The sequence below is a fragment of the Hippocampus comes genome, unplaced genomic scaffold (assembly GCF_001891065.2).
Source record: "Hippocampus comes isolate QL1 unplaced genomic scaffold, H_comes_QL1_v1.1 scaffold132, whole genome shotgun sequence".
Taxonomy (NCBI): Eukaryota; Metazoa; Chordata; class Actinopteri; order Syngnathiformes; family Syngnathidae; genus Hippocampus; species Hippocampus comes.
The window spans coordinates 2,279,498-2,296,899 of record NW_017805467.1 but is presented as its reverse complement, the minus strand read 5'-3'; the positions used below and the strand labels follow the sequence as shown (position 1 = coordinate 2,296,899).

Here is a 17,402-nt window from a genome sequence, read left to right as displayed (position 1 = left end):
GGCTAACATATACGCGGTTTCATCTCTGGAAGGCAAAAACTTTCCTTGGGCTTAAATGTCACATAATTTTTTTTTTTTTTTTTTTTTTTAATTTTATTATTATTTATTTATTTTTTTTTTACAAATTGTGTCAGTAGATTCATTAGCAAATTATTTTTTAGTTTATGTGAATCACTCTAACACAATTTCCCATCTGTTCTCCTTTGCCAAAATCAGATATGCGCTTGATGCAAGGTGATGAGATCTGCCTGCGCTACAAAGGCGACCTGGCCCCGCTGTGGAAAGGGATTGGCCATGTCATCAAGGTTCCGGACAGTATCCTTTTCATGATTGGCAGTTCCAGTGTCAGTTCATCCTCTTACTTCAGAACAATGTGTCCGAAAAAGGTCAAAATGTTACATTTACATTGGCACGAGATTTCAAGACATTCACAGAACATCTATTGGATTTACGTTTTCAAAACATTGTCTTCTACCATAACCTCCGACTTTCGAGCATTATACAAACAGAGCAATTACTGCCTCCTTGTGATTTTACAGCTGAGATTGGACACTCTGTGTTGCGGCTGTAACGGACAAACTTTACTTTCTCAGGCCTCAAGTTCCTTAACAGCTTCCTTTTACAGACTATGGGGATGAAATTGCTATTGAACTGCGGAGCAGTGTTGGAGCCCCTGTGGAAATTCCCCATAACTTCCAGGTGGACTTTGTGTGGAAGGCTACTTCCTTTGATAGGTAGGCTAGCCTCAAATTTTAGGTATGACTGGTTTAGCAGCTCTTCCATAACCTGACTGTTGGTATTACTCAACGTGATGTGGTGGTGATGTAATTTGTGAACGGTGAAGGAATTTTTTAGTACATACAAATGGCGTTTCAAAAGAGGTAATCAAAATCATCAAATATCTTAACCATGGGGCATGAGAACCTGTTCAAATGAGATGGTAGGTTATCGTGGATAATGTCATTCCTGCCAAGGAACTAAAAATTGGAAGTCCGCCCCGAAACTCCAGCAGGGGGATATTCAGAAAACATTCCCATTGTTTTCTGAAAAAAATTTCAGACTACCTTGACTTGGTTGACTAAGCATGTATCATACTCCCTTGTGACGGGTAATCCCAAACCATCTGTGCCTTATCATTTCTAATTCTTAACATGGTTGCCATCCTTGTCAGACAGTGTTGCTACCTGTTTATGCTTGTTCTACTGCAGAATGCAGAGTGCTCTGAAGACCTTTGCTGTGGATGAGACCTCAGTGTCAGGCTACATTTACCACAAGCTTTTGGGTCACGAAGTGGAAGATGTTACCATTAAGTGTCAGCTACCCAAGCGCTTCACTGCCCAGGGCCTACCTGATCTTAATCATTCACAGGTCAGTCACTTGTCAATCTTTGCTTTTCATTTGCCTTCTGTGGACATGGCCTCATGTGGTTTGTCGCTAATTATTTATGGTGAAACGCAGTTTAGGAAGATGAGATTTGGTGTTTTCATTAATTCAGTGTCCCATGATTATTCAAGCCATTTTGGTGTTCCTATGTGCAATATGTACTTTTGTGCATAGGTGTATGCTGTTAAGACGGTGCTGCAGAGGCCTCTCAGCCTGATCCAGGGTCCTCCTGGCACCGGCAAGACTGTTACTTCTGCCACGATTGTCTATCACCTGTCACGTCAGGGCAACGGGTAACAACGACCTTTTGAAGTGTTTTGTTTCATATTAGTTTTAGATTGTGTAATTCATGTTTATCAGTCTCCATGTCTGTGTATCTCTTGTCTGTTTCTCTCTGTATCACTCTGACTGTTACTCTTTCTTTCTTTCCTGTCTTGTCTGTCTGTTTCTCTCTGTCTCTGTAGACCAGTCCTGGTATGCGCTCCCAGCAACATTGCAGTGGACCAGTTAACTGAGAAGATTGACAAGACTGGGCTTAAGGTGGTCAGGCTGTGTGCTAAGAGTCGTGAGGCTATTGAGTCACCAGTGTCTTTCCTGGCATTGCATAACCAGATCAGCAATATGGACAGGTCAGTCAATGGAAATGGAGAAATTCTTTGTTCTCGCTGGATGGTTTGGGTCACATGATTACCCCGCTTTAGGTTCGAGTTACTCAGCAGCTTTCCTTGGTACCTCAGGATTTATTGTAACATCCTCAGATCTTGCATTCAGGAAAAAACTGATCCAGTAGGCCTGTCATTGGTTATTTATATTTACCTGAGAGAATAAGAAAACAAAACCTTGCAGACACAAGCACGTCTTCATTGTTTATTTTTTTTACGTTTGTCCACTTTTACCTGTCGTGTATGCTGTACAGATTCAGCACTATCAACATGAACTGTAATGACTTTATATGTAATCGCATCACGAGAATAGCTCAGGACAACATTTGGTATGACCACGGTATATCTCATATCCTCATTTAGCAAAAAAGTTTCATTCATGGCCAACACTGTAGCTATCTTTTGTGTGAATTCAAACAAACATCCCTTGCCTGCGACTGGCATCTGAATGTGTGTGGACAGGGGTCACGTAACTTGGGCTAAGTGATGAAAGCAATTTGATGAGACAAATAGAGGCTTTCTTAATTGGAATTTAAGAGATGGTAACTATATAACACACATAGCGTAGTTAGTTAGCTCGTTGTTTTATTTTTTATTTTTTTATGTAATTGAAATGGACTTCAGACTTCAGTTTAAAAAAAAAAGGACAACAAAAAAACGCAATTACTTTGTGATTGGATGGTCAAGGGCACAGAGGTGCAACATCTGCCTGCCAGCGCATGTCTTTCCGCTCACAAAAAGCACGACAAGGCTGAAAATAGAATAATAGCTTTGGGGCTCACACACATCCACTATGGCAGCACAGAACGACTCCGGACTGAACGAGGTTGTGTTTGTTGGAATGTCTTACTTCGCAGAGGTGATCGATAATGTCATTGATAGACTGCACAAATGATGACGTTACAGTCAATCACCGATTTTGGCTTAAAATGCTGAAGATCACCAATTTCAATAGTAGCCTATGTTGTAAAGGCGTTTTTACAGTAATTGTTTGAAAAATGCTCCCAAGCCATACACAGCAATTACTTTGAAAAACGGCATTGACTGAACGTGGCTTCTTGTGCTACGCGTCAATGGATTCTTGCGGTGATCGCTATTTGTAACCTTGAAATGTCGAAAGGCAGTACCATCTTAAACCAAGGAGCCCCCCTGTATTTGAATTGGCAGTGTCATATGTTGTTTGTGGAGTCATCCTGTAGTGTTTTAATTTTTAGTATGCCAGAACTTCAGAAACTTCAGCAGCTAAAGGATGAGACTGGCGAGCTATCTTCTGCTGATGAGAAGCGCTATAGAGCCTTGAAACGCACCGCTGAGAGGGAGCTGCTAATGGTGAGTCCACCCAAAATGGCCAGCGTTTAAGTTTGGTCTTTTCCTGGCCTTTTAATTTGAAGCTGCTGACGCTAATATTTTTAAGTTGACTCTGAGTCGGGTTGAAGTTTGTAATTCTTGTCATCCTTTGCTGCAGAATGCAGATGTGATCTGCTGCACCTGTGTTGGTGCCGGGGACCCTCGCCTGGCCAAGATGCAGTTTCGCTCCATCCTGATTGATGAGAGCACCCAGGCCACTGAGCCTGAGTGCATGGTGCCTGTTGTGCTTGGAGCAAAGCAGGTATGATTCCCAACAACAGAAGGTGTTGTGAATGTAAGATATGTGGCTCAAGGTCAGGTGGTGGGTGGCGGGGAGGGGTGCTTAAAGTCCGGTCTTGAGTGAGCTCCTATCCAGTTTGTTTTAGATGTTTCCGTCCTCCAACACACCTAATTCAAATGATCGGCTCATCAGTAAGTTTTGTAGAAGACTGATAAAGATTCTGATCATTTGAATCAGGTGTGTTGGACGGAGACATCTAGAAGAAACTGGATAGGGGCTCTCGAAGATTGGACTTGGGCACCCTGGTGTAGGTGTTACCCGGTTTATGACGGTCCCGACTTGAAGCAATTCACATTTATGAACGACGCAGGATGAACTTTTATTAATCTCACATGGGGAAATTCCACTCACCTTTTGCTGAAGTTTTTTTTCCCCCACACCACACAGATAAATCGCACAGATGCTGTGGGAATAGAACTCAAACCCAAACCAAGCATTCTCTGTACATGTTCATTTGACCCCTTGTCACAATTTAAACTCGACTTTACATAATCAGGATTTTTTTTGGGGGACGATAACTAACCAGAGAGTTATGAGAACGATCACCGATCAGAAAATGAAGCACATTATGTCTAAATTACTTACTGAATCTACTTGTGTACTGTTTACAAAATATTCTCAAGCACGTTCGTTTATATTTAATATTTGCCATGCCCCAAGGAAGGAAAAGTGGGGAAAAGGAGTCTGACTTATTACTTTCCAAACAAGCAGAACTTGATTTTTAGTCACGGTGTAGCTGCTTTGAAAACATGCAATACATAAAATTACAGCTACTGTAAACAGTGAATGGTTGTTTATTTCACCAAGGTAATTTTAACAACTTTAAAGTTGTATAAATGTGGATAATAAAATGGAGTTATGCTCTCTGAAATGTGCATTGAATCAATCACTGTGCTTAGTCTGGAGCTGCATATTTGGTTTTATTCCTCAATATGTCTGCACAGTGTATTGCTGAACTATCTTAACGACCGTACAAAATCTTTAGCCAGCATGGAGTGTTGTTTCCAAGCGAAAAGATACAAAAAGCGTGACCACAGAGTGTGTTGTGAGCAGACAGACATTATGCTCACCGCAGTGACGTTGGGATTGATACTGTTTAAGCTTTCGGTCCCTCCGAGATCACACAATATGATCACTTCTCAAAGTTAAACATTGATACATTTGATACATTAGTCATTTGAGAGATAGTATTTGCAGAATTATGACAGAAAGCAAAGCAGTACGGGTAGCAGACAGTCAAATAGGAACATTAGTGTCTCAACCTGACTATAATTGGATCACCCCCTAGCCCCCCAATGTTCACCATCTACAAATAAACGAAAGTAAAACTGGTGAAAATGTAGTTTGTTAATAAGCTGTTTGCAAACTCCGTTACATGTCATTAAATTGACCAATTTTGTAGCTCATCCTGGTGGGTGACCACTGCCAGCTTGGTCCTGTGGTGATGTGTAAGAAGGCCGCCAAGGCAGGGTTGTCCCAGTCCCTGTTTGAGCGCTTGGTGGTTCTGGGGATCCGACCAATTCGTCTTCAGGTCCAGTACCGAATGCATCCAGCTCTCAGCGCCTTCCCGTCGAACATCTTCTACGAGGGCTCCTTGCAGAATGGAGTGACAGCAGGTTTGCTCCTGTCAATGTTGTTGTGGGAACGGAACCGAGGAGAATAAGATCTCGCCGGGGAGATAAAAAACACAAGCTTTTTCTACTCTTTTCAGCTGACCGCATCAAGAAGGGCTTTGACTTCCAGTGGCCACAGCCAGACAAGCCCATGTTCTTTTATGTGACTCAAGGTCAGGAGGAAATTGCGAGCTCTGGAACCTCCTACCTGAACAGGTAACATCCCACAGTGCATACAGTGGCAGGAGAAACGATGTGAACCGTGTAAAATTTCTGAAATTTCTGCCTAATTTGGTCATAAAATGGGTTCTGATCTTCATCAAAATCAATCTACTTAAATTTGTATGCCAAAGGATTCACATACTTTTTCCCCCAACTGTATCTGCTCTACTCTGTGGCAGTTTTGCTTATTCCAGGCAATTCAGAATTTTCACTCAACCCTTTTTTTGCCCCTTTGTTGGATTCAGTGCATCGTGTGTTTTTCTGTTCAGGACCGAGGCTGCAAATGTAGAGAAAATCACCACCAGGCTGTTGAAGGCGGGTGCCAAGCCTGACCAGATTGGGATCATCACCCCATATGAGGGTCAACGTTCCTACCTGGTCCAATACATGCAGTTCAGTGGCTCTCTGCACACTAAACTCTATCAGGTACCTCACCCAGCTCCAAAGAACACCTTTTTTTTTCTTAGTCCTTTAAGTGCTTTTTTTCCGCAACAAAAGGTTGCACATACAATTAACACTATTGTATTATCCCGTCCCATAACAGCAAGTGGAAATCGCAAGTGTGGATGCCTTCCAGGGCAGAGAAAAAGACTTCATCATCCTGTCTTGTGTTCGTGCCAACGAGCACCAGGGCATTGGCTTCTTGAATGATCCACGTCGACTTAATGTGGCTTTGACCAGAGCCAAGTAAGGAAGCACTGTCCAGTTACAAATGATGAAACACGACATGCCTTTTTAGATGGATTTATTGACACTGGTGCAAAATGTAATATATATTCAAAATACTTTCTCACTCTTGGTGAAGATATGGAGTGATCATTGTCGGGAACCCCAAGGCGCTTTCGAGGCAGCCTCTGTGGAACAACCTGCTGAACAACTACAAAGAGCAGAAGGTCCTTGTGGAGGGACCGCTCAACAACCTGAGGGAGAGCCTCATGCAGTTCAGCAAGCCACGCAAGCTGGTCAACACTATCAATCCTGTGAGTTGCTGTGAAGACGCCAGTGGGACAACTCCATATGCTAGAAACACTTTTAGTCAGATTTGTTCACTTAGCTGCTGCTACAAAACAAAATCCTTTACCTTAACTGGAATCCCACCTCACGTTGTGGCTAAAGGTAGAATCTTGGTTGGTTGGTTGTGCCTTTTATTGTTGTAAATGGTTAATCCTTGTGGCAGATTCCACATTCTAGCGTTATGTTACACAATAGCCGCCATGAATACAGTTCTTGTTCATCTTTGAGTACTTCTGCTGTCATTTCTTCTTCTACTCTCTTTTGGCATATACTTTTGGTGCAATGCCACCACCGTCTTTAGTATGCTATAAAGAAGGTGGCCACGAGCAGTAATGCATCATAGACAGTGGAAGGAAGGTGGCGATAATGCACAGAAATTCAACATTATTAGAGAGAGGGGACTTTAGATGACAGCGGAGCTCGAATTTTAACATGAACAATTGCACCGAAGTATAAATTGTAGGACCAGCCACATTCTGAAAAAAAGTGTGAGTTACAATCAGGAAGATATGGTAATTCTTTGTTCTTTGGTGTTGTTACAGGGCGGACGTTTCATGAGCACTGCGATGTATGATGCCCGTGAAGCTCTTATTCCTGGTTCTGCCTACGACCGCAGCAACGCTGGTGCTTATTTTACATAAAAATCTCCACAAAAGGTGTTTTTTTTTCCCATCACTGAATTTAATTCTTAAATCTTTTTTTTTTTTCTCCTTTTCAGTCGGTCGCCCATCCAACATGTACTTCCAAACTCACGACCAGATTGGGATGATCGGTGCGGGTCCTGGTCACATTGCTGCGATGAATCTCCCTATTCCCTTCAACCTGGTGATGCCCCCCATGCCTCCGCCCAGTTACTTAGGCCAAACTAACGGCCCCGCCGCAGGTACGCTACTGCAAAGAGAAAACCTTTGAGTCACATCATAAGGTGGAAAAAAAAGGAGAGTGCGAGGGTGGGCCAACTGATCCCATGTTAAAATCCTTCTACACGACCTATGTGATCTATTCAGGCCGTGGCGCTATGAAGGGCAATAAGCCAGGACGTGGCGGGCGCCAGAGGCCCCGTGGCTCGGCAGCCCACGGTGCCGGTCACGGACCAAACAGCCAGGCCAGCCAGGACGGGGCCTCCCAGCCCTTCTCGCAGGGGCCACTGACACAAGGCTACATTTCAATGAGTCAGCCTTCCCAGATGAGCCAGCCCGGTCTCTCCCAGCCAGAACTGTCCCAGGTAACGCATCACTCTCATTCTTATGGACGCTGCATCAAGGGCTTTATTTGAATTGGAGAAATGTATTGGTTAAAAAAACATGTTTAAAAGTCCTTAGCACTGAGAATGATGTTGGCTGTTATAGCTGTCACACAAGCAAACACTGAACAGCACCTTAGGATCTATGGTGTTTTCTAACCTTTATTGAGAAAACACCCATTTTTCATTTGGAACAAAAAAGCTCGTGGCACACCACCAAACAAAAAGGCCACCAAACAAAAATGTCACTAAAAGTAGACATAGACAAACTACTGGACCATTTGCAGAAGAGGCGCAGAGCCAGGCCGCGAGTGACGGATTTCCGCAAATAATTGGCACTGCTCCCATAGGTCATCTAATTTATGACAAGAGATGATGATATAATTGTCTATATTAATAGTTTAGACCACAAATTATGATCATTAAACATTTTAATAATGCATCATACAAATTTTAACATTGCTCATCTCTTATAAATGTAGTAGTGTAGAGTACAGGAAACTGCTTATGGCAAATCACATATCTTTCTCCAACCTCTGCTTTCCTTGCTCTCTGTAGTCAAGTCACTGCCCCCATCCTCCACTTCGGGCTATCCAATCACATGTTCCAAAAAGCAGAACATTGAAAAACGAACATTCTCCTCAGGCTCATTAAGCACCAGGCCACCGGTCTGGTCTACGCATAAGCAAAATGGCATGCTGTGAGAGGAGGACTGGGCTGTTTTGAGATAAGTAAGAAAAAAATCCACATACGGGTGGATTTGCGATTGCGGGGGTTGACTGGTCATTTTCTGACCCGTTAAGTGAAATGAAATCTTTTCCTGCAGTTCATTTGTCTCACAGCACCCCCGTGTGCCGTGGCACAGAGGTTGACAATCACTACCTTCGATGGATCAACCAATGATTAAATCAAAAAACATTTTTTTGTGGGGGGTGTCTCATTATTTTACAGGACAGTTACTTGGGTGATGAGTTCAAGTCCCAAATCGACGTGGCTTTGTCCCAGGACTCGACTTACCAGGGTGAACGTGCATACCAACATGGTGGGGTGACCGGCCTGTCACAGTACTAGAGTGTAAGTGCTTCAACTTGGACATTTGCTTGGATTCCATTGAACACGCACACATCATGATTCTTATATTATTGAAAGCAATTACAAGTGCATTGCAAAACAAATCACGGAAAACTGAATCTGAACAGTGAAAAATTGTTTAAAAAAAAAGTAATTGATCCCATCTCCAAAAACTTTGAATTGCTTGAATTAATATTTTTATACTGTAAATATACCATAAACCATTATCCCAAAGTAGTTGGACATTTCAAACATTGCCCTCATAAATGACTTAAAGATGATTTGATTCATGGAAAAAACGCATTGCAAGTGAACATCTACATACACACGCAGTGAAGGCTCTCCAAACTTCCACCAACAACCCGGGCTAAACTTAACCCCTCCTCAATATTTAAAGCTTGTATATCACTTCAACCTCCTTCATGAAGACACATTTTTATTTGGATGGGTTTTGGTGGCGATATTTGACTTTTTTTGTGCAAATAATGTTGGACAGGTTTGCATGTAGTGAACTACAAATAGGTTGATTCCTGTAGTTCAGTAAAAAAGAGAAATTCATTTTGATTCACTGCATACACACAGGGAAATATTTTGTGTGTTAATTTAGCAAATTATGGCTGACAGTTGAATGTCACATGGCAAGCACTAGAAAACAAAGCAACGGGATTAATTAAATTAGGTGGGAATTGGTTTTCTGAAATGTTTCCTATGAATCTACGATGTATGTTCTGAGTGTCACTTTTTCAAATGAACTACTGAAATCAACGATCTCTCTGTTACATTGTAATTTACGAAGATGAACCTGTTTGTTGCGCGTTCATTTTGATTTGAACAACTTTGTGTGTTCTCATCTTTGCAGGTTGCTTGAAGAAGTGAGCTAGGCTTGAGCTGAGCTTAGTTCACTAGCTTTTTAATCTGGGAAATAATAAAATCATAAAATGGATACCTGTTTTCCTCTGCTACAACCGAAGCACCACCGAGTGAAAGCGACGGAATAGCAAACCATGACCAGCGAGAGAAATAAGAGGGTAGAAGACGAGGGCACGGAGAGACGGGCGAGGAGGAGGCAAAAGGCCGGTGGACGGGCAGGAAGCGGGCACCGACGGCGGTGCGAGGAGGGAAGTCGACAAGATGGCCACGTGTTGTCAGGCTGCCGAGGGAACACGCCGATGGTCTCGAGGCTCAAACGCCAACCCAAATGTCCAACAAACATCTTTCACCTCGCAGATGCCAGGAAAGACGGCGGGTGACGCTCCAGGGTTTCCGGCTGAATTTCAAGAATTGGTTCTCCAGACTTGCATGAAGCAGGATCGCACAAAGTGATCCGATGAGGCAATGCAAAAAAAAAAAAATCTTCATCCTTAAAATTTTCCAACTCACAAGAAGTCCGGGACTGATCCAAATTAGGTTGATCTTGGGAAGAGGGTCCCAAACTCCTCAGCGGCCTCTGAAGGAAAAGCGGCAGTTGACACACATCCGTTCGCTCCCTCCCTTTCGGAGAGGAAAGGAAACACTTTCTGTGCTTGACGCTGACGACCTGGAGACTGGAACTAAGAAACCTACCATTTGCCTTGGGAACCACTGGCTCTTTTACAAGGTCTTCTAATGGAGTGGTTTTGCACCACGCATCAGTGGTGGACTGGCTGAGGGGATTTCAGACTTTTTCCAAGGCGTGGCACACAAATCCCAGCCATGCCACACTCTTGAGACCATTTTCTTCTCTGAAGTAGCTTTCTAATCACTGAGCACAAAATTGGAAAAAAAAAAAAGTGACTGATTTAATCTAACCTGACCAGCATTGAACAGAGTCTGTTTCAGTAAAGGCTATTGCTTTCTATAATCTTTCGAACGCAGCATCGGTGACTCGTCCACACCGGAAATCTTTGCGAAGGCTCAAATTGGAAAACTTTGTGAATTCATGGAAGAGTCAACACAAACCCCTGCTTGAGGTGAAGGAGTAAACTTGTTCATCAGTAGACACACACACATGCACGCGATGGGAAGAAAAGGAAGGTGGCTTGGGAAGAAATGGACAAGGGCTACTTGTCTGCAAATTACACGGTTGCCGTAGTGAATCATGCAAGGGTGATGATTGTCAGACAACGGACAAACTTTGAGACCAAATCTCCAAATGTAGAACTTTTTACATCAGGAGTTGTAGCCATCAAACTCCTCCTCCTAATCTGAAGGGACCCTTATTGAGTGAATTCAAATGCACTCTGATGAACTCAACACAAGACCATCAGCGCTGGCTGGATGTCGATGGCGGTTTTTGACCTTGTTTCAGTGCCTATACATTTGTATAAAGAAATGGCTGCAGCACAAGAATGAATGTACTGTAGTTGTCAAGTCCAAAAAAAAAACCAGCAGTGAAGCCCCTCTCAGACATCACAGGGCTCAACTTTTATTTTTATACATACAGTATAGGATGAGGTCAGGTGATGAGTGAAGAAGCCACCTTCCTTCTCTGGGGTGAAATCAATGGAGTGTGGCAGACTTTCTTTTGCTTCTGTGGACTTTTGATGAATGCAACGCGGACATGCCTATGTTGTGGTAGTTCTTGTGGAGTTCCTTTGCTTCTTGATTTCTATTTGCTTTTGTTGTTTATTTTACAAAGTCAGGTGTCTCCTTTTACTAGTTTGTAGCGACGTGTTGCCAACAGGAATGTTTTCTTCATTAGATTCTCAGACTCTGCTTGTGGTTCTAGTTTGATCAAGTATAGGTTTAGTTATTACCTTTCGCAGCTACTTTGTGATTGATCTGTTTCTAACATGTAATAGCTTAAAATATATAAACCGCTTACATTCTGTCATCAGAGCCAATGTGTTTGCATCGTGTAAAGTGCAGTGATCCGTTACATTTTTGTGATCTTTCTCATCAGTTGTCAACATCGAAAGGCAGCGCTTGGTCATCCAACAGTCGGATGTAAATATGAAGTGCAGTCTCATTTCTTGTGAAGTGATAGAATCGAATGCTGCCAAAAAACAACTTTCATTTATAGTATAAAATAAATGTCATGTTGATTTGCAGACAGTCACAAATATTTGGTATTGCACAGTAATAAAAGATCAAAACAAACAAGTGTCAATCTGTTCCTTGTTTTGTCTTTTTCTTGATATTTTTGCTCTTGAATTTCCGCTTGAGCTCTCCTCGTTTCTGTCCCTCTATGTTCTTCTGGATCCGCTCTTTGAACTTTCTCTTCTGGCTCCTGATCTTTTCCAGTTCTGCTTTCCTCTTTGCCTCCATGTCTGGATCCTGGAATCAGACAAATGATAACGTCACAAAGTACAGGCGACATACTCCATGTATCAGTCACTCTCAAAAGGTGTCTTGTTCCACAATGCCAAGAACATTTTTTCTAATTCTACACTAAAGGTGCTAAAAACAAACATTTCAATTTCAGAAACTTAAAAGTAGTCTCCAGACCATTTTTAAATTCACAAAAAGAACTTCAAAACAATACGAATGTACATTGTATGAAGCGGTGCAACTGTCAATCTTAACATACGGGTGACTCTAAAACAAAGTTATTAATTTCCAAAGAAGAAAAAAAAGACTTGCCTTTCCTTCCAAGATCATCTGCTTCCTCTTGTTGATTTCCTTTTTCTCATCAAAGTCTGTAGACTCCAGTCTCTTTAAAAAAAAAAAAACATTTCATTTGAGACAGACCATGGCACATTTAATCCTGGTGAAAACTGCCACGCATTCAGTGGGAGCGAGTGAAGGAAAGAGCATACTATTTCACACTCTCGCTTGGTCACGTTGACCTGCGTGAGGATCTTCAGGACTTCTTTCTCCTCCACTGCAAACTCCTTCATTTTAGTCTCTGGAGAACAATCATAACTATTGAAGATCTACTTGCATCGACAATGTAATGTAAAGGATGGCATCAACTGACCAGTTATCCCCCCGTTTTATTAGAGACTAACAAGAGTTTGTGAAGATTGTTCATTAACCACTTACGACTTTGTTCTTCGATGGCATGGACAAGATGGATGTCGTACTGTGTCACCAGGGTGATGGACACCCCGTTCCTGCCTGTAGAGGAAGAACATGGCATGAAAGTCAAACAACGTGAGGAACCGGTGAGCATTCATCCAGGCATTGAACTGGTGAGTACCTGCTCTGGCTGTTCGGCCCACCCTGTGGATGTATGTTTTTGGCAGGCCAGGAGTGTTGTGATTGATGACAACCTGCACAGTTGGAATATCCAAGCCCCTGTTGCAAAGTCAAAGGTGAGTGAGTACCGTATTTTCCGGACCATAAGTTGCAGTTTTTTTTTTGTTTGTTTGTTTTTTTTTTTTTTTGCATAGTATAGCCAGATGGGACTCTGGAGCGACTTATGTGTCGAACACATTATTGTATCATTTCACGTTTTTACATGAAACAGCAAGAGGCCGCGCTAGGCCTGTGTTGATGATTGTAACATTGGCGGTAACTTAAAATAATACTACCGGTACTGAATAAAAACAACTCAGAAGGGCTGAACAAAAATCGCACAGAAAAGAAAATCATATTCTGCAGCTTACAAGCTGCAAGTAGTGAAATATGCGAAAATTTAACTTGCTAACTGCCCTTAAAACATACAGCTAATTGTTTTTTAGCACTGTGCTTTCGGACACTCTCCTCTCTGTTTGCAGCCATATTGTCACATCAGTGGGGAAGCAATTTGAACTACAGATGTTGCAAAATAAATAAATAAATAAAAATAAAATAAAAAAACAATTAAAGGAGCCTGACAAATAAACTGGAATGAATCACCAAGTGATATTATGGGAGTTTCTTACCTGGCAGCTATGTCTGTGGCAATCAGGATTTTATAGACGCTGGCCTTGAACATGGAAAGATTGGCAAATCGTTGTTTCTGGGAGAGCAAAGAGAAGTAAGTGTTCACCTCACAGCTCTCACCATGCAATTTTTAACACGCTACATTTAGGGTTGTTCCAGTGAGTGAGTGGCTTACCTGCTTCATCATTGAGTGGAGGGAGATTGTGGGGAAGTCAAATTGCCGAAGCATCATGGTGAGGATTTGACAGCTCCTGCGGCAAATAAAAAACACATCTTTTTGTACCAACCACAGAGAAAAATCATCCATACGAAAGTATTGTAAGGGCGCAAATAAAATCTATTTCAGGGTCAAAGCAATCATCAAACAACGCAAAACTTTGATAGCTAACTGGACAGGATCATTAAAGGGCATTTGAATCCTGTTAACTGTCATACAAATGTAACTCTAAGGAAGGTAGGATGCAAAGGTAAGTTCGACTTGTGATCTGAACCTAAAACTTGAATGTGATTTTTTTTTTTTACTTTGTCTCCGATGGAAAAAAAAGATTTTTCCCCCCACGCCTCGGATTTTCTATGGCTAATTGAAAATAGAAATCACACAGGACACACATTTTAGAAGCTTCAGAAGCATAGACGCATAAAATGTTATTCTATCTTGCCAAAGTGCCCCCCGCCCATCAGGTCAGAGGTCTTACTTGCACGTGTTAGTGAAGATAATGATGGACCAGTCGTCATGCTCATCCGTGAAGGTCTGGATCAAGTGGACCAGGTAAGCGTCCTTCACCTTCTCCGGAGTCAGGATGTACCTCTGGTCCAACTCTTCCACCGTACGAGTCCTGTGAACAACGGCGACATGTAGAGTAGCGGACTACCACAGGCGTGGTCACGTACCGCCACGCCGCGTGATCTGCCGGACGCTCACTCGGACGTGCTCTCCCAAAAGAAGGGCTTGTTCATGGCGAGCCTCTTCAAGTCCTGCAGGGTGTCGGTGAGTGTGGCGCTGAACAGAAGAGTCTGCCGTTTGGTTGGCAGCACCCCGAGGATCACCTCCAGGTCTTTGGTGAAGTCTGTGCAGCCCTGCTCCAGCAGCCGATCTGCCTCATCCAAGATCTGTCGGACAAAATGTCACAAAGCAGGACAAACATGTCAATATGAAGCATCGATACACTTTTTTTTTTTTTTTTTGTGAGTGCTTGTTCTTGCAAGGTTGTGGCTGAGCTGGAGCCAATACCAGCTGACTAAAGGCAAGGACTGGTATCTTTTTTCAGTCAACTCACCAGGAACTGGATCTTCCTCATGCTAAAGGTGTTGGAGCTCCGGATGTGATCTGCGAGCCTGCCCGGCGTGGCGACGACCACGTGAGGCTGGTTGGAAAGCTCCAGGGCCTGACTCACCATGTCTGTTGGTGAACCAAGTGCGCCATGAATTTCATGTTTGGAGCCTGGAGTGCTGCTCGCGCTCAGCGCACGTACCCATTCCACCGACGACGATGCAGTCGCGCAGACCCAGCGGCTTCCCCAGGACTCGAAATTGCTCTGCGATCTGGTATGCCAATTCCCTGCATCACCACACAGTGACACTCATGAGATTAGCAGACTAATGAGCACAATTATTTGGTGTCAGGTGGCATGTGCATGGTGACAACATGCTAAACGTGGTGAAACTAGGGCTGAACGTTTTAGTATTTCATTTTAAGAAACACAAGCAATTAATTCATTGCACTAGAAGAAACTTATTTACATCAAGGTTTTGGACCTGTAGGTTAGGCTTAAACTAAAATGAAGGCAAATAAACCGTGAATTAAGATAAAAGACAGTTTATCTATTTCGAAACTCCCGACTTTAACAGTTCACTATGACAACCTCAAAAAAAATTCTACCAAACAAGTGTGCTGCAAAGATACATCAATAATTCATGAACTGTATTACAATAACAATGCAAAAAAAAAAAAAAAAAAATCTGTGGCTGTCTTTCACTTTTAATGTTTCATGAAACAATATGCAAACATACGAACTGCACGTTGAGCACTGAATTTATCTCCACACTAAAATAAGTCAGCAAATAAGTGGGTGGTGGGACAGGAATAAATAAACAATTAATCAAGCCTACTGACTGATCGAATTGAAGCGGACGTTGTCGCCTTTAAATTTTTTTTTTTTAAACATAATTCCCTGAAATGACACTAAAGTGAAGCAGCAAGTGTGATCCAGCAGCACCAACCTGGTGGGCGTCAGCACCAGGCAGAAGATGCCGTAAGGGTCACCCGACAGTTTCTGTAGCACTGGAAGCACAAATGCTGCTGTCTTCCCGCTTCCAGTTTTGGCACAGCCCATACAGTCACGACCTAGGTGGCAGAAACACAAAATACTGTTCGGGGTTCCACTGTTTACTGACATGACAACATGCAACATTTTAAGAATATCTTGTCAGGCACCCCAACAAGGCACTCACAGTTTCTGCCGAACTTACCGTTTTCATTTAACTGTACTTATGTTTTAAGGCCCATGAATAGTTACGGTACTCTTATTACGATGTAACTAGTGGGTTAGAGTAGGTTAGTGAAAGATAAAAGGTGACTCTTGATGGCGTAAAAAGCTCATTCCCATCACCATGTTCCTACTCGGCCAACTGGTGGCCTAAACTAGGGGGTCCTAAATGGTAATTTTGTCCATATTTGGGGCCCTCAGACCTCGGATTTCATTTGACACCATAAGGCACTGTTAGAATAAACATGAGGGCAAATTAAAGAGGTGTTATTGGGGAGGTTCTGGGGATTTGTGTGAATTGACATGGAATGAGTTAAGGTTTTACACTTCAGGGAAACACACTTTTGAAGGGAAAAACTTCTAGATTGTGGTTTGAAATATAAATACATAGAAATATGCGTGGGTTTTCTCCGGGTACTCTGGTTTCCTCCCACATTCCAAAAACATGCATGGCAGGCTGATTGAACACTCTAAATTGTCCCTAGGTGAGTGTGAGTGTGGATGGTTGTTTGTCTCTGTGTGCCCTGCGATTGGCTGGCAACCGGTTCAGGGTGTCCCCCGCCTACTGCCCGAAGACGGCTGGGATCGGCGGATCGGAAAATGGATGGATGATATATATATATTTGCAGACACCAGCTCTGGGATGTTCCTGATATTAAAGAAATTGTGCATAATTATTTGGTGTCCGATTAACAGTAAATGTCAAGTGTGTTTGAAATAAATACACTGTGATCAATTTTCTTTTCTTCTGAACTGATTGTACTGTCCTGTTGATATTCCATAAATCATATTGAAATTGCTTTTCATAAGGGCGTCACTGGTTGACGTTACAAACATATGGTTTGCCCTTGTCTTAAGTAAGCGTGTAAATATGCAAAACGTTCCGAAATAAATGTACATGTACGCTTGCTAGTATTTGTAGTTGTCTTACCTTCTAGAATAGCTGGCATGCAGTTTTCCTGCACAGGGGTCGGTTTGTTGATGCCCAACTGCTTACACTGTTTAATGAGCCAGTCAGAGAGCCCGAGCGACGAAAAGTCACTCATTTTGTATTTATCTCACGAGAAATACGCGTGAGTAACGAACAAATACGAAAAGGACGGGAAATTTTGCTCCAGATGTGACAGCCTCTCGTGCTTTTCTCACGTTCACAACATGGATGACATTCTTCTTCACCGTAAAATCGAAACAGACGGTAAATTGAGGATGCTCATCGGTTCCCCTTGTGGCCAAATGAGGTATCACGGGGTCTTGTTTGTGCAACTACTGTAT

The 17,402-nt window shown here is 42.6% G+C and overlaps 2 protein-coding genes and 1 long non-coding RNA gene across 4 annotated transcripts in view; 2 read left to right on the top strand and 1 right to left on the bottom strand.

Annotated features, from left to right (window-relative positions):
- The window catches only part of upf1 (UPF1 RNA helicase and ATPase), a 16,983-nt gene extending 5,142 nt beyond the window's left edge, over positions 1-11,841 (top strand). For both annotated transcript variants that reach the window (XM_019875246.1, XM_019875245.1), the window contains exons 8-24: positions 217-315; positions 626-734; positions 1,209-1,368; positions 1,558-1,676; positions 1,848-2,012; positions 3,260-3,374; positions 3,511-3,654; positions 5,096-5,309; positions 5,405-5,522; positions 5,798-5,954; positions 6,073-6,215; positions 6,334-6,508; positions 7,085-7,166; positions 7,261-7,425; positions 7,550-7,767; positions 8,737-8,859; positions 9,716-11,841. In XM_019875246.1, coding sequence (XP_019730805.1) covers positions 217-315; positions 626-734; positions 1,209-1,368; positions 1,558-1,676; positions 1,848-2,012; positions 3,260-3,374; positions 3,511-3,654; positions 5,096-5,309; positions 5,405-5,522; positions 5,798-5,954; positions 6,073-6,215; positions 6,334-6,508; positions 7,085-7,166; positions 7,261-7,425; positions 7,550-7,767; positions 8,737-8,856 — 2,303 coding nt within the window. In that variant the 3' untranslated portion in view covers positions 8,857-8,859; positions 9,716-11,841. The remainder of the gene's footprint in view (positions 1-216; positions 316-625; positions 735-1,208; positions 1,369-1,557; positions 1,677-1,847; positions 2,013-3,259; positions 3,375-3,510; positions 3,655-5,095; positions 5,310-5,404; positions 5,523-5,797; positions 5,955-6,072; positions 6,216-6,333; positions 6,509-7,084; positions 7,167-7,260; positions 7,426-7,549; positions 7,768-8,736; positions 8,860-9,715) is intronic.
- A 9-nt stretch (positions 11,842-11,850) lies between these two features.
- Positions 11,851-17,293, bottom strand: ddx49 (DEAD (Asp-Glu-Ala-Asp) box polypeptide 49). The gene is made up of 13 exons (XM_019875252.1): positions 17,062-17,293; positions 15,865-15,988; positions 15,117-15,202; positions 14,922-15,043; positions 14,567-14,754; positions 14,340-14,480; positions 13,820-13,895; positions 13,644-13,720; positions 12,977-13,074; positions 12,820-12,894; positions 12,594-12,682; positions 12,418-12,489; positions 11,851-12,111 (listed from the first exon to the last, which is right to left on the bottom strand). The coding sequence occupies exons 1-13, from the start codon at positions 17,174-17,176 to the stop codon at positions 11,941-11,943; spliced, it is 1,434 nt and encodes a 477-aa protein (XP_019730811.1). The 5' UTR covers positions 17,177-17,293; the 3' UTR covers positions 11,851-11,940.
- Positions 13,004-13,932, top strand: LOC109519019 (uncharacterized). Its single transcript, XR_002168864.1, has 2 exons — positions 13,004-13,091; positions 13,793-13,932. It is a non-coding gene; the product is annotated as an uncharacterized LOC109519019 (long non-coding RNA).
- Positions 17,294-17,402: the final 109 nt, after the last annotated feature.

Coding starts and splice junctions, on each gene's coding strand:
- ddx49 (XM_019875252.1), bottom strand. CDS start 17,176: ATGAGTGACTTTTCGTCGCTCGGGCTCTCTGACTGGCTCATTAAACAG. Junction 15,203..15,864: donor CTGGTGCTGACGCCCACCAG/GTTGGTGCTGCT, acceptor GTGGTGATGCAG/GGAATTGGCATACCAGATCG. Junction 13,896..14,339: donor ATCTTCACTAACACGTGCAA/GTAAGACCTCTG, acceptor TATTTGCCGCAG/GAGCTGTCAAATCCTCACCA.